At 46.1% G+C, this 19992-nt stretch overlaps 1 protein-coding gene across 5 annotated transcripts in view; it reads right to left on the reverse strand.

The window, feature by feature from the left end:
• ETV4 (ETS variant transcription factor 4) overlaps nt 1–19013 on the reverse strand; it is a 44145-nt gene extending 25132 nt beyond the window's left edge. For all 5 annotated transcript variants that reach the window (XM_039516396.1, XM_039516395.1, XM_039516397.1 and 2 more), the window contains exons 1-4: nt 18884–19013; nt 18407–18509; nt 18182–18275; nt 17871–17918 (exon numbers count right to left, since the gene is read on the reverse strand). In XM_039516396.1, the coding sequence (XP_039372330.1) occupies nt 17871–17918; nt 18182–18275; nt 18407–18484 (220 nt within the window). In that variant the 5' untranslated portion in view covers nt 18485–18509; nt 18884–19013. The remainder of the gene's footprint in view (nt 1–17870; nt 17919–18181; nt 18276–18406; nt 18510–18883) is intronic.
• Nucleotides 19014–19992: the final 979 nt, after the last annotated feature.

Here is a 19992-nt window from a genome sequence, read left to right on the forward strand (position 1 = left end):
TTTGAATGCAGAAGGCCACTTTCCAGGAACTTTTGTGCAGCGCTTTCCCCAGCCACACTAAAATGAGACCTGATCTGGCCATGGAGATGCGAGTGGTGATCTCTCTGAGGAAGCTTGCAAGGCCAGACTGATACCGGTCAGTGGGGAGTCAGTTCAGAGTTGGTAAATCCACCGTGGATACTGTTGTGATCCAAGTGTGCAGGGCCATTAATAGACTTCTGCTAAGAAGGGTAGTGACTCTGAGCAGTGTGCAGGCATAGTGGATGGTTTTGCCGCGATGGGGTTCCTTAACTGCGGTGGGGCTATAGACAGAACGCATATCCCTACCTTGATACCAGACCACCTTGCCAAAGAGTACACAAACTGAAAGGAATACTCTTCTATGATGTTGCAAGCACTCGTGGATCACAGGGGCCATTTCACCAACATCAGTGTGGGATGGTCAGGAAAGGTGCATGACGTGTGTATCTTTAGGAACTCCGGTCTCTTCAGAAAGCTGCAGTCAGGGACTTTCTTTCCAGATCGCAAAATAACCATTGATGATGTTGAAATGCCAACAGTGATCCTGGGAGACCCAGTTCCCCTTGTTCCCATGGCTCATGAAGCCATACACCGGCCACCTGGACAGCAGTAAGGATCGGTTCAGCAATAGGTTGAGTAAGTGCAGAATGGTGGTGGAATGTGACTTTAGGCATTTAAAGAGTCACTGGAGCAGTTTGCTTACACCTCAGTGAAAGCAACATCCCCATTGTTATCGCTGCCTGCTGTGTGCTCCATAATATCCGTGAGGCAAAGGGAGAGAAGTTTCCGCAGAGGTGTGGCATGAAGGCAGATAGGTTGACAGCCGGTTTTGAGAGGCCAGATACCAGGGCAATAAGAAGAGCCCAGCGAGGAACTCTGTGTCTCTAGGAGGTTTGAAAACCCGGTTCAGTAATGAGCTACAGTAATGTGCTCTGTAACTTGTGGGAAACCCATCTTGGGAGCACAGGTGGACAATGCCTCTTCCCTGTAGCAACATGGATGGTGCTTGGAGACCAGGGACCAGTGTTAAGCCTCCCGAATTGTGTTTTTTTTATCTGAGGCAGCTCCAAGGTGGGAGGAACACAGGAAGCCCACCCTCCATTTCCCTCATTGCTGCTGGTAGCAGTCGCCCTGGGCTTGCAGATTCCGAGTTCCCTGCCAACCAAAACACTGGCATGTTAGGGAAACTGTGGTTGAGGGACTCATAAATCACCATGGGTAGTAGATCACATGCTCTATTGTTTGTGGTCCAAGCACTTGTAATGGAAACTTCCACAGTCTCCCAAGGTGACCCCATGTAACATCACTCTCCTGAGGATGACAGAGGTGGCAAAGGAGCAGATGCTGCAAACGTCTGGGTAGAGAACTAGTCCTTATGCTGCTATGATGTGTACTGCAATGAAGCCAGCAGAGTTAATACTGGAGTGGCATGGGAAAGTGTCCTACCGTGGTGGAAGAAATAAGGCATTCCTTCCCAGAAACCTGCAAAGGATTGCAGAGTACCTCCATGAAAGTTTCCTGGAGGTCTCCATGGAGGATTCCCGGACTGTCCCTGTGCACATAAACAGACTTTTCTGGGGTTCACCCTCTGCATAGCTGGAGTGGCCACTGGGAAGCAGATTCCCACTGCACCTTACTTTTTCTTCATCTTAAACATAAAGCATAAGAGCATGTAACCCCTACAGTTTGGTTGGAATTGCATACTCACCAGAGGTGCCTTCCCCAGCATCATGCTTGGCCACCAAGCTGTCCTGCGACTTGCTGGGCTACAGGGTTAAAAATGGCTCCTGGCTCTTGGGGAGAATGGATCCACCACTTGCCTGTCCCACATTCTCCTCCTCCTCCTCTTCCTCATCCAGAATGTCCTCCTTAGTGTTGCCTGAGGTGGCCCAGGACTCGGACACTGTGTTTGGCGGCAGTGGTAGGGGTCACTGCTGAGAATCACCTGCAGCTCACTGTAGAAGTGGCATGTCGGTGGTGCAGAACCAGACACCTCCCTTGTCTTCTGGTAGCCTGCCTAAGTTCTTTGATTTTCACGCGGCACTGTTGCATGCCCCTGGTGTAGCCCTTCTCTCCCAGGCCCTGCACAAGCTTTTCGTAGATGTCTACATTTCTTCAGCTGGACAGGAGCTATGTCCCTGCACAGACTCTTCTCCCCACAGACCAATAAGATCCACAACTTCCCGGCTGGAGCGTGTTTGGGGCATTGCATCACCATGATCATAGAATATCAGGGTTGGAAGGGACCTGAGGAGGTCATCTAGTCCAGCCCCCTTGTCCTGAGACAAGTAAGAAACATCTATGTCTCTGCACAGACGTAGCCTTTGCAAAGCAATAGCGCCAGAAAAAGCAGATTGCTTGGCACTGGTGGGGAAGGCTGGAGTTCATATGTTACTAACAGGAGACAGAACATTTCCGAGAAAGCATTTAAGCTCTGTATGTATGTGTGGGAGAGAAATCCTCCCCTGTGTATGCAGGCTCTCTCAAGTGGGAAATTTAGGAGAAAATTGTAGATATTGGCATCTTATATGACCTGCCAAACACCTGATCTCTCGCCTCACAAAGACAACACTAAACAGCTCACAGTCACACCCCAGGAGGCCTGCACTTCCTGCTGAAGATACTGTAGACAGCACTCATCTTAATGACAATAGCAATTGCCTCAGTGGTTTTTGAATAATCCAGAAACTGTCTGATGAAGGTGTTTGAATATCTGCAGCCTCATTGCCCATGGACCATCCCATCTTGTGGGAGCACGGAAGAGCAGTGAAATGGTTAACAGCGTTAGCAACTCAATAATAATAACAAGGCTTCAACAATTAATGCCTCATCAAGCTACACTCGCTTTTCTGCAGGGATGATAAGCCAACAGCCAGGCAGTTTACACTCTCATTTCTCTCCACAGCCTAAAGGGCTATAATTATTAATTATTATTATTATTTTAAATGAAAGCTTAGACTTTGGAGAAAGCTGTAAAACCTCATGTGCCGAGATCCCCACAGCCTCTACTCCAGAGACACTAGAACAAATGAAGAATCCTTTCCAGGGACGGCTCTTTGCTTTCTTCTGATAAGAATTCTTTGAGTCTCTTTAAAGCATAAACATTTTGTGTCTGCACACAGCAAATTTTCTGCATCATGACCATGTTTGTAGCAGTGCATGCTGGGAAAACCCGAGCTTTGTAGCAGATATAGTGCCCAGCGGACATACAGAACAATGCACCCTGGGGAAACCTACTAGACAGGCAGTTGGGAGTAAGCAGGCCCAGCCAAACTGGTTACACAACTATACGGAGGGCATCCTGTCCGCTGCATGATGAACTGGTTACAGAGAGCCATCTGTGCACCAGACTAGAGCTCTGGCAGGGACAAAACACTGTCACCACTTTGGTTTGTAAGCAAGTTTTAACCATGTTGTGCATATGGTCACAAATCATTTCTGGAGCCACTAACTGGTTACAAGCTTGTAGAGTGGTCAGAATCTTAACCACCCATCTCAGGCTTTATTGTTTCAACTTTTCTCACAGCTAACACATACATTCAATTAAACAGGCTTCAATCCTAGAATTCTCCTTCGCCAGGAGGCCTGTGAAAAGCTTGACAATGGTGAGGCAGCTGGTGTGCTTGGCAGCTGCCTATCATGCTGACTCCCGGTGACTCACTGTTATCTTGTGCTCCCCGCCTACCTACCTGTTTCTGGTCATAAAACTGAGCTTTTGGGGGCAGGGACAGTCCCTTTGTTCTGGGATTGAACCAGGGGCCCTGGTTCATCACTGAGTTGCCTAGGCACTATCACAATATAAATAATAAGAATAAAACAGAGTAAAACATATATAGTAAAGGAACAAGGACTACACCACTTAACTAGGAGAGCTGACACAGCAGATTCTATGGGCAGGCCCTGGACAGGGTATTCCAGCCTACAAACTTTATATTAATAGTCGCCGCAGTGCTACAGCCCATGGCTTCAGCACAGGAATTGAAGTTTACTCAGCCATTCCTGTTCTACTAATATCATAAATAGGCACCCTCCAGTTATAAGTTTTTTCAGTTTCAGGGAATAGCCAGATAGGGATTTGCTCTTGTTCCGCTTTTCTTTTTTGCTAGGAAGAGCTTTAATGAACATTCCCCTCAAACATTCAGAGAAGGAGCAATTCAGTCAGATTTTCCAATTATAATGAGTCTGTAGACACACCCTCCTCCCAGGTTATTTGTGCCCATTTTCCTTCTTTTGTAGCTATACGAGAATAGAAATGTAAAGCTAAAAGGAGCATGAGAGGTCATCCAGTCCAGGGCCCTGTTCTTAAAAACCTTCAATGACGGGGATTCCACAACCTCCCTCGGAAGCCTGTTCCATTGCTTAACTAGCCATAGTTAGAAATTTTTTCCTAATATTTAACCTAAATCTCCCTTGTTGCAAGTTTCAGCTGATTACTTCTTGTCCTACTTTCAGAGGATATGGAGAAGAATTGATCACCACCCTCTTTATAACAGCCCTTAACATACCTGAGGACTTATCAGGTCACCCCTCAGTCTTCTTAAGACTAAACATGCCCAGGTTTTTAACCGCTCCTCACAGCTTAGGGTTTCTAAACCTTTTATCATTTTTGTTGTTTGCCTCTGGGTGCTCTCCAATTTTTATCCACATCCTTCTTGAAATGTAGAGCCCAGAACTGGACCCAGGACACCAGCTGAGGCCTCACCAGTGCCAAGTACAGCAGGACAATTCCCTCCCATGTTTTACATATGACGCTCCTGTTAATTCACCCCAGAATGATATTAGCCTCTTTTGCAATTACATCACATTGATCCATATTCAATTTGTGATCCACTATAACCCCAGATTCTTTTCAGCAGTACTATCACCTAGCCAGTTAGCCCCCATTTTGTAGTTGTGCATTTAATTTTTTCTTCCTAAGTGTAGTACTTTGCACTGACTTTACTGAATTTCATCTTATTGATTTCAGACAAATTCTCCAGTTTATCAAGGTCATTTTGAATTCTAATCCTGTCCTCCAAAGTGCTTGCAACCCCTCCCAGCTTGGAGTCATTTGCAAATTTTATAAGTATACTCTCACTCCATTATCCAAGTCATTAATGAAAATATTGATTAGTACTGGACCCAAGACAGACGCCTACGTGACCACACTAGATACGTCTTCCCAGTTTGACAGTAAACCGGATAACTACTCTTTGAATACGTTCATTCAACCAGCTTTGCACCCACCTTATAGTAATTTCCTCTAGACCACATTTCCCTAGTTTGCTTCTGAGAATGTCACGTGGGACTGTGTCAAAAGCCTTAATTAAATCAAGAGATATCATGTCTACAGCTTCCCCTCATCCACAGTAGCCATCACAAAGGAAATTAGGTTGGTTTGATATGATTTGTTCTTGACAAATACATGCTGGCTATTCCTTATAACCCTGTTATCCTCTAGATGCGAACAAACTGATTGATTAATAATTTGTTCAGTGTCTTTCCAAATGTTGAAGTTAGGCTGGCCCAACATGGCCCTCAACCTAGGATGTAGTTTTGTTGAAGTTCTTCTCTCATAATCGTCTCCCTATAAAATGGGACAAAAATATAAAAAATAAAGGTACCAACCCAGCTTTGTCTTCAAAAGCAACAACATCTAGCTGTATTTATTCTAGGACACCCTTCATTTCTGGATGAGAAGACAAACTCCTACTAAGAACAGCAAAGAGACCGAGGCAATCAAAATAGGAAGAGAATCCTGGTTCCAGCATAGCATTTGCTGCTCAGAAACTGGCCCTTGTACCAATACACAACTAACTCTTTCCCAGCCAGTCTGAGCTTACATTGTGCAGAGATTTCAGCCCTAAGCAACATACCTGGAGTTGCAGTGGCCACACCCAACCAACTTCCTCCAAATACCTGCACATCTCCATTCAATTCTGTGCAAACACCTCCCCTGCCAAGTTTACCTTTCTACCCTACCTTCTCACACAGAAGAATACGCCTTCAATTTTCAAATGAAAAGCCTCCAGAGCTGTTGCTTTTCCGCCAAAGCAGGACGATCTAATTATCCTTCTAGTCACCTGCATTTTCTTGCTTGCCTTCCCAGTTTGTCTGAACAAGTCTAGACACACTGGCACCTCATCTGTATTGGGCTGCCCCACTGCCATTGCCCCCATAGGGCTGCACCATGCTGGTACAACATGCAAAATGTTAAAGAAAAATGTCAGTAATGAGGAGGTCAGGAGGACAGTCAACAAGTTATAAACATGTCACGAGTCCCCACAAAGGCGCTCCCTGTGAGCCAATGCAGCATGTTTCCAAGTCTGGTTTCCTGGAGCTCTGCTGAGACATGCATGTTGCCCTCTAGCAGAGCTCTGGCAAGCCATGCATCACTTAGGGTACGTCTACACTACCCACCAGATCGGTGGGTAGCAATTGATCTATTGGGGATCGATTTATCGCGTGTAGTGTAGACATGATAAATTGATCCCCGATCGCTCTCCCATCGACTGCTGAACTCCAGCTCAGCAAGCGGCGGAAGCAAAGTTGACAGGGGAGCTGCGGCCGTCGATCCAGCACCGCGAGGACGTGAAGTAAGTGATTCTAAGTCGATCTAAGATACGTTGACTTCAGCTACGAGAATGACACCCCTCCCCCCCAGTGTCTAAGTCTCAAGGACCCTGGACCCAGGGGATTAAGGCTCGGATACACTGTGAGGCCTTGTCCTGGGCAGGTGCATGGGCTGTACATACCTCTGAGAGACACGTGATCTCTCCCGTCACCTTTACACTTTGGCAACACTTGTGTAGCTTGTCACTGAATTTTGAGACTTTTTCCATTTCACCGGGTTCAAAGAGCTGGCTTGAACTAATGCTGTGAATCAACACAAGCATCAGCTAAGGTTTGTAGAGACACTGTCAAGTATTAGGCCATGTCTACCCTAACGCTTATGTCGTCAAAACTTTTGTCACTCAGGGTGTGAAAAAAACACCCCCCCGAGCGACATACGTTTTGTTAGCATAAGTGCTCGTGTGCATAGCACTATGTCGGTAGGAGACGATCTCCTGCCAACATAGCTACCGCCGCTTGTTGGGGGTGATTTGCGGGAGCAGCTACACGAGAGATCTTACAATATACAGCTGTGCTGCTGTAAGCTTGTAAGTGTCAACAAATTCTCTAGCAATCAAGAATGTCCCAGTGGTTAGGCGTGGGTGAATGTGTAGGGAGGGAAGGTGGAGTGATTTCCACATCTTTCTTCATTGGAGGCAAAAGTCCACATTTTGGGTTCAGAGCAAACTGCTAAAAAAAAAAAAGTAGGCAAATCAAGGCAGGTTTATCACAGCATAAAAGATACTCCTTTTCCTCCGAACGCTTGTTTCCATCAGATCACTCATGCAAATTTAACAGGATAAGGCTAAGCACAGCTGCAGTTTCCTCCTTAGAAATCTAGAGTGAGACCTGAAGGCTAGAAACCAGACTCGTTTGTTCAGAATCCAGAGATGCTTTGCCTCCTAAGGAGTCACACACAACGATCTGGGATGCTGATTGGAAGGATACAGGCAGTTAGGTAAAGTACAAGCAGTGGCTGAAGCACATATTAGCCACCCCAGAGGTCAGAGCATCCCAAACAGAACCCGCCACAGATTCCATGAGGCTGGCACCAGGCTTCAAAGGGGGCCTCAGCTGCCACACAACTCGAAGGGGTTTCCTTATGTTCCCACAGCAAAGCCATAAGACAAGGGTTAGGATCCATAGTCCCTGATTGTCCAGTTCCGCTGCACTGACACATCATCAGTACCAGGCCTTTGGACAGTCTTCAGAGCAAACGAACACACACATACAGAGCACACAAACACGAGTGGGGCAAGAAGCAAGAACCCTTTGCTGTTAACGAAGCTCTGTGACAGGCCTGAGAACCGGCACCCTACAGCAAGTTTCACTGCAAGGTTTTAGAGCAGCCAGAAGCCCCATCCGAGATCTATCATTGCTAGCTCCATCAGTAAGGCTACAATTTAGTCAGGGGTATTTTTAGTAAAAGTCATGGACGGGTCACAGGCAATAAATAAAAATTCACGGCCCGTGATCTGTCCATGACTAGTGCTATAAATATCCCTGAATAAATCTTAGCTGGGGGGCCACTGCTGTGGGGAGCAAAGGGCAGGCTGCTGCTCTGCTGGTGTGGGGGGAGCCAGCGGCACCAGCTGCCAGGGGCCACTGAGCAGTGGCTGCTTTTTCCGGCTGCCCCTGGGGCCACCCAACTGCCGCTGCTCTGGCTGCCCCCAGGGGCTGCCCGAACAGCGGCCGGTTTGGCTGGCCCTGGGTCTGCTCCAGCAGTGACTGATGCGGCTGGCTGTCGGGCCGCCCGAGTGGTTGGCTGCAGAGCCACTCGAGCAGCGGCTAGTGTGGCTGTCCCCAGGGCCGCCTGAGCACACAGTCAGCCACACTGGTGGCTACAGAAGTCATGGAGGTCGCAGAAAGTCATGGAATCTGTGACTTCTGTGACCTCTGTGACAGACACAGAGTTCTATCCATCAGCTAAAGCTCCAGTAATGGAAGAAGAGGTTAGAACTAGAGGGACGTGGAGCTGCTCCCCATTATCCTGTCAACAGAACATACATAATTCCCATTGACTGATCCTGCTGATGAGACAATTAGGCCCCAGAACGTTAGAGCGACTCGGTCAACTTGAAAACACATTTCAATCAGGTACATTTCTTTCCCTAGGTTACTAGGAACACTCAGTCCCATGGAATATTATGCTCTTTATTCACTTTCTGTATTTCTCTTAGCTGGGGGTTAGGAGACTCTTTAGATAGATTCTAAAGCCAGAAGGGACCCTTGTGATCGTGTCGTCTGACCTATATAGCACAGGTCATAGAACTGTCCCAGAATAATTCCTAGAGCAAATCTTTTAGAAACAAAACATTAAAATGCATCTTGTTTGCTTGTGCCCAGTTTACCAAGTGATCCTGATTGCTCTGAATCAGAGATCTGTCCTCTACATTGTTTACCACTCCTCCAATTTTTCTGTCATCTGCAAACTTTATTGGTGATGACTTTGGGGTTTTTATCCAGGTCACTGATAAAGATATTAAATAGCATGGGGCCAAAGAAGAGATTAATAGATTTTAATGTTACCCTTTAAAAGAATTTTTGTGGATGCAATTTATGTGGACTTATAAACAAAAGATGAACCAGTGGCTATCTAGTTTCATTGTCAGGTTTATAGCACCGCATTGCTCGGGATTTGAGCCTTTTCAAAAAAACTGTTTGTCTCGATTTTTTTTAAATGGTGGAAACATTTATTTTAGTCTCACATTTAAAAAAAAAGAAAATAAACATTAAATCCGAGACCGAATTCAAGTTGACAGTATCCCTTTAAGCATTTCTCTATGAAACAAATTAAGGAACCAAGCAACTGAATATGGTGAGATGTTCTAGTTAGACCACAGAAGAAAAAAATATCCATATGCATATAAATATAAATCTGAACAATCTGTAAGGAAAATGAGAGCCAGACTGCAGCAGCTCATCAGTTGAGGTTTAAAATGAGATGATCAAAATCATATAGAAACTTTTAAAATAGAAATAAGGGAGACTTAACAAGAAGCTGTAGGAGTAGGTGCTGAACTTTAGTCTAAATGAGGCTAAATGCCGACAAGAAGGACTGCACAGTTCCGAAATCAAACTTTGCAATCTCACTGTGAGTATTTAAGACCGGGCTTGTAAAGGGGATACCACAACATGAGTCCATTCTGATTTCCATGGGATAGTCCCCTGAAATACATTTTGTATCCTGGCACTATGATTTGCAGGAAAAATGTATATCACATACACACAGAGACATGGCAACCCTGCTCCTTCTGCCTAGTGAAAATATGTATTTCTCTGCTTAGCAGAGATAAGCAACATGGAAATTCTTGACATTTACATGTGCTCTGTTTCATGCATTTTAAATGCTAGATTTGGACAGCAGAGATCAAATTTGCTCACTTGCTAGTGGTTTGTTTGTTTTGAATACAGCTTTGCTTTTCTTGTTGAAAAGATGCTTCTAAAAGTGATGAGAACTTTGAACTGGGTTTTACAAGCAAAGGGAGAAACATGATGTATTCACTGGCTTTTGCCCTTGTCCACTTGGGAAAGATGGATTTTATGTGAAAAGACTCACGTTTGTGTTTTTAACAGAGCTGAAAGGAACATAGCTCATTTTCTATACTCTGTAGGAGTGATCTAGTGGACAGCGCACAGGACTGTGATCTAGGAGCAACTGAGCTCTCTAATCATGGCCAGGTCCACAGATAACGTCACTGACAGATGCAAGTCTTGGTGGTATTTCTAATATAGATGAGTCCTGAAAACAGATTACAGCATAGCTTCACTTTGTAATCTAGACAGCACCTACACATACAGCGGGCGGTGAGGACACAGAGCCTAATTTACAGATACTAATACATATTATTACTATTACTTTGTTCACAGCATCAGTGAGGTCAGCCAGCCCAGAGAATAGCGTCTCTTTGCTGGCGCTGCAGGAGGAAGAGGAAAAACTCACTTGGTTTCTTAAGGAACTAGAAAATAACAGCTAGTGTTCTCACCTTGGCTAGAGCAGGGAGTTTATTTTATTACAGGTAAAAAGAGAAGTTTATGATCTGTAGGAAGTTCTAACTTTTAGGCAATATTTTGGGTCTAAACAACCAGCTACCGTATCACTTGCATATTAAGAGATTGAAGAGATCTTCATGCTGCCACCACCTCTATTCTTGTCAGAAACTAATGGGGGGTGGGGGGAACTGACAGTGACGCCAAAGGAGACAATCGCCCTAATCTGTGCCAGGCTGGGCTGGAACAACGCTGCTCTTACTCAGGGGCTGAAAGTGTTTCATTCCCAAAGTTTTGCATCTGTATTGTTAAGAAACTGGGACTTGGAGACGTCGGGTTCTGCAGGTTAAGGAACAATAAGATACAGCACAGTGTCTAGTTGCAGAGGTATGTTCTCGGGAGAGATCTAGGGTCCGCATTTAAACCTAGTTAGGAAACTTGCAAACTGATAGTTTTGGGGCAAGTTGTTTTGTTCTTTTTTCCAGTTAACTCTGCAAACCAAAGTTCAAGGCTAATGAAAATCATGCAGGGGAGTGAAACCATACAAGGATTTCCCTGGTATCCAGGGCCGGCTCCAGACCCCAGCGCGGCAAGCACGTGCGTGGGGCGGCCCTTTCCCGGGGGGGCGGCAGGCTGGGCCGGCGGACCTGCCGCAGGCATGACTACGGACGGTTCGCTGGTCCCGCGGCTTGGCTGGACCTCCCGCAGGCATGACTGCGGCAGCTCAACCGGAGCCGCTGCACCAGCGAACCGTCCGCAGCCGCGGGAGGTCCAGCCGAGCCGCGTGACCAGCGGACCCTCTGCAATCATGCCCGCGGGAGGTCCGCTGCTCCCGCGACTCCGGGGCGCCTCCCGCGCATGACTGCTTGGGGCGGCCAAAAAGGTAGAGCCGCCCCTGCTGGTATCACAGATAAGTGGAGAAGACAGTGCAAGGACCTGGCCTGTCAGAGCTGAGCAAGAGCTGCAGCCACCAGTGTCAGATTCCACTGCTGCTAAACCGAGAGCTACACCCCAGGGGTACTAGCTGCTAACCCCACCATTCAACAGCCCCCCAAATGAAGTGCACAGCTTCCTCCCTTCTGGAGAGGGGAAATAAAGTCCCATGAAAGCTGGAAGTGACTCAAAGGAGACTGAACAGAGAAACTGTCTGAAGCCAACTGCTCCTCTGAGTTTCCAGCAGTAGAGTGATAGTACTGAGAAAACCCGAAGTAACAAGCTATGCTAGAAACCTGGCACAGAAGGTTCCAGCCTGCTGGAAGGGAGTTGATCCCACCCGGAATCCTGACTGTTGGGACTCACAGTGACAAATATGTATCGCTGACCATAGACGCAAGTTGAACTAGGAAGAGACGACAGTGCTCCCTGGGGACAGGCACAGGGACACCTTACTTAGGAGCAGCCTGGATTGCCACTGGAGGTCACTCTTGTTGCACAGCAGGGAGCACATTTTTGCTGTAACACTGACATAAAAAGGTGGTTTAGTGTAATTTAAAACTACCGTCCTAACTGCCCCATGACACACGGGGGCAGGAGGGGACTTATTGTGTCTCCAGCAGGAGCCATTGTAGGGAAGAGGTGGTAGCAGCAAGTGCACGAGCAGCTCTGTGGTCGACACCGCTTAGGAAGGGAAAGTTTCCTTTAGTACAAATTTTTTGTAACCTGTTTTTAACATTCCAAGAGCATGTGACTATTTCATTTGCTCCAGCCAGGATGATGCCAATAAAGCAACGGGAACTAAAAAATGCAGCACAGATGACTCGAGCTGATTCACAAGAAGCAATGATGAGAGGTAAATGTGCATTGCTTGGACAAATAGCAACTATGGCTGTTTCTGCTATTTCTCCCAAGGGTGCAGCTCCCCTGGGGCTCCAGAATAGACAGGACTCCAGCGGCTGCTAGTGTGGTAACACCTTGATGCCAACCCTGCTCAGAGCAGGTCTACGTGACCACAGTGGCAGCATCGAGACCCTTCTCTGCACTGGCACCACCAGTGGAGGTGAAATAGTGGAAAATGTTAGTAATGTAGATGGGGGCAGGAGGGAATGAAAAACAGCTGCAAGTCTCTAAAGAGGATAGGATGTGGGAAAACTAGGGTGGGATCCCAGGGGATAGAACCAAAACCAAGCGATTCACTTGACTGGTCAGGGGAAGTTGTAGGCTGAATATCAGGAAACATTTCAGTCAGAGCCCAACACAGTCTCCCAGGAACAGAGCTGGAATCAGGGTGGCAACCAGCGATTGTGTACACACTGCCCGCTCGTCTCACTCCTCTCAGCTATGTGCCAACTCTGCTCTCTGGAACACACAAATAGGGACAGAGTCCCGAGCCTCGCTCAGACAGACCTGCCGTTACACACGGTCAGGTCACTAGCGCCGTGCGGAGATCGCAAAGGGCATGTCCATAAGATATCTGCCAAAGGACCAAGCACCTGCCCGTTGCCATAAATGAAATAGTCTTGGAGACAATACAGACCAGACGGCACAGGCCTGGCTAGTGTTTTATTATTATTTCTTACAAGCATTTCCTGGGCCTTCTCACAGCAGGAAAACGAGTACCGGCTGTGAATGCTTGTTCCCCAAAGCCTCTATCAAATTGCTGCTGAAAACACTTCAGCTGCTAGTGCTGAATGGACAAAACCATTTTCAACTGCACTGCAGAAAGTGTGCTAGAGACCATACGCTTTAAAGGACAGAGGCAAGGCAGGACTAGCAGCTGCCTGAATACTAGGATAGTAGGACTGGCAGCCAGCTACATCCACCGGTGGAAGCCCAGCCACCCGAGGCACTTACAATTAGATTGGACAAAGCACCCCAGAAAGCTACTGTAGGGAATAACCCTGTACTGGCCTGAGTAACAGACTAGACTGGAGCCAGTAAAACACTCAAATTACTGTCATTTGAAATAATCTGCATGGCTCTAAGTGGAACCAAGAGCGAAGAAAAGAAAATTCCTACAGAATTCAAAGAGTGAACAACAGTCTTTGAGAAGTCTGTCATCGCAAGTGACTGACGAGGGCACCCAGGCTCTAGGTGGTAGTTGGAAAATAGCACCAAGGGGACTGTAGGTTAAAATTCAGTCTCAGCAACAGATGAGCTGAGTTTAGGGGTCTCAGCCTATTGCCCGGAGAGCCTGTGTCTATTCTGTTATTTTTAATAGAGCATCATGACCAGCTGCCAAAGGGCAATGGTCCATATCTCAGCCCCACAGAGTGGATGGTGTCTGCTCTAAGGTGGGGGAATCAAACAGAAGGGGCATGGCTGGAATGCAACTCTGAGGTGTAATGCCTGATAGCGGTGGCAATCAGCCAGGGGTACGTGTACCCATGTGGGTACGCAGAGGTCTTCCAGGGGGAGCAGAAACACATCTAGATATTTGCTTAGTTTTTCAATAGGCTAAATAAAAAGCACTAGTGAAGTCACTACAAACTAAAATTTCATACAGACAATGATGTGTTTATACTGTTCTATATACTATACACTGAAATGTACCGGTAAGTAGAATATTTATATTCCAATGGATTTTTTATAATATGGTAAAAATGAGACGGTAAGCAATTGTACAGTACTAGTGTGCTGTGACACTTGTATTTTGATGTCTGATTTTGTAAGCAAGTAGTTTATAAGTGAGGTGGAACTTGGGGGTACACCAGCTAAATCAGACTCCTGAAAGGGGTACAGGAGTCTGGAAAGGTTGAGGACTACTGCCCTATAGGGCTGGGGGAGGGCAGTGGGAGGATGCACCAACAGGCCCTGTGCCCTGAAGCCAGAGCTGTCAGTCAGTCTCACTTACATGAGAACCATAATTCTCCGAATTTGTTCTCCATCTCACATAACTGAAACATAGTCCAAGAAATTTACTTCCATCCTCTTTGCCCCTAAGCCACCAGACGTGCTTCCAAGAGAGCAGCGAACTAAAGAGGCTTCTCATAGCCTCTCTCCTGGCTTATTTTAGTTATTTAAACTGAATCCATCAACACTTGCCTGATCTTATCCCATAGCACTTATGGTCTCCATGGGGTTACAACCAACACTTTCAGACCAGAGTCACACAAGGAAGAATATTTCCCCCACCCCACTTCCCTGGTTGTTCTAAAAACAGAGGAGTCAGCACAGACAACTAAGGAAAATACAGAAACTTTTCTCCAGGGAAGCCTTTGCATCTTTGAATCCTGAGTCACATTTATGAAAGCTTTGGCACAAAACTAGTTCCACAGTTACCTACTGCTAGAGTCACATTTCATTCTAACATGCTCCAATTCAGACAGAAAGTGATGTGGAAAAGAGCATCAAAGTTATGGCTATAAGGCCTAAGATTCCCGTGTCTGCTAAAAAAGACTTGCACATGTACAGAGATTGGTGATTTATACCAGTGCAATGTGTAAATTGGGCCCTATTTGCTGCTATAAAAACATCCTGAATGAAACTAATTGTAGAACAAAGTTAAGTTACATACTTAAATTTTTTATTTTGTGCATAGCTGGATGCTTGGCACAAACTAATTCCTGATTTTATATTTACAAGTTGTTTCCTTCCTGCAGTCTTTTATTTTAAAAGTAATTGCAGGAGCCTTTAACACAAAGCTATATTTCTCAACTGCATGAGGTGGAGGCAGGAAATATATAAAATATTTCAAAGTTTTACTTTTTTCACATTATTCATATTTCTTAAATTTCTCAGTTTTCCCTTGCACTGTTCAAAGATATGTCTGTAGCTTAGAATTGTCTAAATCTGATACAAAAATGCTAGCAGATAGCCACATACCCAGACATTAGATAATAACTGATTATCAAACATATTAGCAAATGCAAGTACAGTGAACAAATAATAGCCTGCTTGAGAGGGGAGCTCTCCTCAGGGAAATTGGGACTTAAATCCTCAGCCTGCAATTTGTTTGTTTCACTTACAAATTTACAGCATCTCTGATTAGCTGAAGAGCCAGTTCACCACACACTTACGGTCTAAGGAATGGAACCTGGTTTGTTAAAGCCTGTGCACAATCTCAACTAAGGCTCCAAATGGACTCTGACTAGACTCAGTGAGCTAGATTTAAAATACTAGAAGTTTGACAGTTTCCAGGAGAACTGTGTCCGCAGAAACAGCATCTCACTTTTTTACAAATAAATACAATTATTTTTGTTATAGTTGGTCATTTCTTATAATGCAGGTGGTCTGTAAATAACTGGGAAGCTCAGGATTTCTTTAGTTTTGCTCTGGAAGTTGGATCTTATGAAAGAGAAAGAGGTGGTGGGAATGGAAAGTCCATAGGGTTTTGTACGGTGCAGGCAGCTTCACAGACTTATCATGGATGGTCTTCTCTTAGCTCCCTAATATATACTGTATATATACACTTGTCAGGGGACGGGGAATGTCTACCCCAGTCCACCTACTCCTTCCCCCAAAAATATCATTTTCCCAGCTCCAAATATTCAACAATCAAATATAACAACTCTGCATTTTCATCCAAAGATGACATAGCACTTTACAAACACTAATTGCCTGGGTAAAGTGGGTCCGTATTATCCCCCATGAGAGGGAGTGTGGTCTTGCAGTTATACCGTGCAACCAAGTATCAGGAGACCTGGATTCTGTTCCTCGCTGTGTGCCCTGGAGCAAGTCTCCGAGATGCTCCATGCCTCAGAAGGGGAATTGCAATACATTCTTCACAGAGAATGTATACATTCATCACCGTCAGTAAAGTGCTTTGAGATCCTGGCATGGCAGCTTACTATAGAAGTGCAAAGGATTAATATTTATTATGAATTTGCAAGTCAGGAAATTGGAGATCAGAGAGGTGAAGTGGCTTGTCCAAGGTCATACAGAAAGCCGATGACAAAAGCTGGGAAACAGAATCCAGGAGTTCTTTCTTCCAGTCCAGCACTCTAACCATTAGGCAGCTCTCCACAACTTTTACCCAACGTATGCCCAGGCAGAAAGCCATAATTTCTTCACTATATTTTGTTGTGATTTGCATTACTATCTAACAACAATCTCTGACCATAGCAGTGAGACCTTGATGTGGCCTCTCTTTCCCCCTCTAGTAATTTCACAAATTAGTTACTGCAGGGCATGCTATTATTTACGGGAACATTGCACGAGAGATTCTGTGCAAGCTCTTCTGACTTTAATGGTGTCAAATTTAAAACAACTATCAGAGAGCAGAAGGCCCCGAACGGAAACTCCACCAGAACCCAAGTCTGACGTGATGTCCTTTTGCTAACACCTCTACAGTTTTTGAGAGTTAAAAGAACCTCTTTCATAATCTGAGTGTATGAAAGGTATTTACATAGATGGACTTCAAGCAAATCCACCTCTTTTTCCCTTGTAGCGTGAACAGGATGGGTATTCTAATCCTGGTCTGGCCTCTAGATGATATTTTGTGCCCATGAAGTCCGCATTCCTGAACATTGCCTGATCAAAAAGTCTTCTCACTTTGGTTTTAACTGAATAGAAAACATTTTTTTAACTAAAAGCCAATTTTTTGTATTCAATTGACAAATTTTTGTTTTTAAAAACCCTGCTTTTGCAGGAGTATATTTTCTTGTTGTGGTAGAATTAAGGGAAAGATTGCTGCTCAGATTACCATATGTATTTAGGATATTATTATTAAATATTTGTTAAATACCAACAACATACTAGGGGCTTTCTTAGACACGTGAGTACTTCTTCAGCTAATAAGTAAATTAAACAAACATTTTAACTCTTTCAGAGGACAGGCCACTGGTATCCTTGCAGTTAAAGCAAATACAAAAGACCACTTAGAATTAGTTGCAATTTAAATTAATTGGGCTCATCGAGATTTGATAATTTCCCTTCAGTGCTGAAGTCAAAAGGCAAAACAGTTTAAACATAAAAACTAAATACACAGTTTAGAGACACAAAGAAATTCCAAGACAATCTCCTCAGAGCACTGGCTTTTCTGAATTAGCAGAAGAGCATTTTGCTCCCAAAACTGAAGGCAACATTCCATTGTTTATTAAAGAAATCATCAGTGTTTTGGCAACTAACAAAGATAAGTGACAAATTAACACAAAATCCCAGCAGTTGCCAGCAGACACTGAAAATGGGCCAAGGGCCAAGTTCCATTCATAAGCAAATACCCAGCACAATAGTGTGATTCATAATCCTTGATTTACACAAGACTAGAGGTTGGCCAGGCTGAAAAATATATTTAATGTTTGGAACTAGGCAAACGAAGTAAAGGAAGAACAGAGCAAACACCAAAGACAAACCAATGATTGACAGACAAAAAGAGAGGAATGGGTGCCTACCTTCTGTCAGCCAAGTCTCCTGAAACTGGCTCAGATCCTGGAAGAGGTCTGCAAGAAAAGTGAAAGGTGCCTTTACTGAAGGCTGACCTGGGCTGGACTGACAGCAGGATGCTCCAGGGTTGGTGATGTGGGATGGGAAAGAAACACAAACACTGCAGGGAAATGGGGAAGTGAAGCAGAGGGAGGGGAGGGTCTGATCCCTACCTCCTCCCTACCCATGAGCCCTGTCCCTCCCCCCCCCACCTCCTCCCACTGTCCCCCATGAGCCCTGTCCCTCCCCACTGCCCCTGGGGTGCTGCTACTGCCTTTACCTTCCGAGTCCTGAAGGGGGGCTAAGCCTGGGTCCATGGGTCTCCTGGCGCCCATCAGAGCTCGGCTGCTGAGGGTCCCATTTCCGGGCGGTTTCTGAAGAAAAGGACAAACCCGCTTGGGAAAGTCATGTCAGGACTGGGCCCTGGGCCACCTCTCCCCGGGGCTGGGCGCTGGGTGCTGGGCGCTGCCTGCAGCCTCGGCCCGGGGGCTCCAGCTCTACTCACGTGTGTGAACGTGTAAGGCACTTGCTGGTCCAAGTACCCTTTCATCCTCCCGTCGGCGTGTGAACTCCTCGTGGGCATGGAGCAGCCAGCTCAGTGCAGCGACCTGCGGGCAGAGGGAGCCTGTTTCACGAGGGCTGGGGAGCAAAGAGAGAGCGCCCCTGGGAGTTTCGGCTGCACCTGCTTTAGCCCACCAGGTCCCGGGCTGGGCCTCGTGGCATCTCCCCATCCCCGACCCCCGGGGCTTGTCCTAGCTGCGGGAGCGGGGCCCCTTCCTAAAACGACCCTGGGGGCAGGTTACCAGCAGCGGCCCCACCGCCCCTCCCTGTTCCCCGGCTGCAGTGCTGGGTGTGATGTGCAACGAGGCGTCGTTCGCGCTGCATCTGGCAAAACTTGTGCGAAGAGGCGGGGTGATGCCTCGCTCCCCAATGGAAACTGCCACCCTGCACCCCTGCCCAGTCCCCCGGGCCGGGCTCTCACCTGTTCCCCAGTCCCGCTCCCACGGAAAGGGCTCGCTTTCCTGGCGGCTCAGACAGTTGTGTGCCCGGGGGGAGCCTCCCATTGGTGCATTTCCTCCTTCCCAGGCTCAGCTTTCTTGCTTCTTTGTTTCATTGACTTTGTGAATGAAGCCCCGGGCTGGGACACGCCCGCCAATCACAGCTCTGCTTGGCCCTCACCCAGAGCAGAAGGGGGAGCGGTTACGGCTTCCAGGGCCAATCAGATCGCGTCACTCTGGGATTCATTCAAGGCTGGGGCTCCCATTCATAAAAAAACTCCCAAAGTTCATTCATAAAGGTCTGCAAGGGACGGGGAGCCAGAGCCGTGCTGAGCTGAGTTGTGTGCATGGCATGGCGTGTGCACGGCTCACACCACCAGACTCCCCCAGGACTTGCACACGTCCCGGCCTGACAACTCTCACTCAACGTTGGAGTCATTTTTAAAGCAGCTTTTAAAGTATCTACACTCCTGTTATGACGAGTTGTTTTTTTTAAAGTTTCAGTGAGACTTTGAAAATATCACTCACATTTAGAATCTCCTTCTGTCCCGTTGTACCAACCAGGAAACCCTGGCTTTCAACACCAATTTCTTTGGTATAACTACTTAGTGCCAATAAAATAAAATATAATTCCAGTCCCTGAGTTTGCACACACAGAAATAAACACTTGCATGTACAGCCAACATTTGTGTGTGCAAACCAGGTGCTCCATCCCCTGCACTTACATGTTCAAATGTCATTTGCATATCAAAATAAATATCTGTTTTTCATAAACCTCTGTGGACTCAAGTTTTTCAATTTCTCCTTTAGAGTTCCATGGGGCCAGGGACTCAGTTACAAGAAGATATTATTCTGGGGGACATTATCCCCTAGACAAAGATTGATACTGGAGAGAGAGTCATAATTAAAAGAGAAAGATAGAAAGAGGGATGAGTCTTTATAATTGTAAGTATGAAAACTAGGCATAGTGATATGTTCTGCACATCACTAATATCAAAGTGGAATCTCAGTATGATAGATTAGAGCAAGACATTCTCTCTCTCTCTCTCTCTCTCTCTTTCTCTCTCTGGTATGTGGATGCATAACAGTCAAT

Source organism: Mauremys reevesii, linkage group 27 (genome assembly GCF_016161935.1).
Source record: "Mauremys reevesii isolate NIE-2019 linkage group 27, ASM1616193v1, whole genome shotgun sequence".
NCBI classification, from domain to species: domain Eukaryota; kingdom Metazoa; phylum Chordata; order Testudines; family Geoemydidae; genus Mauremys; species Mauremys reevesii.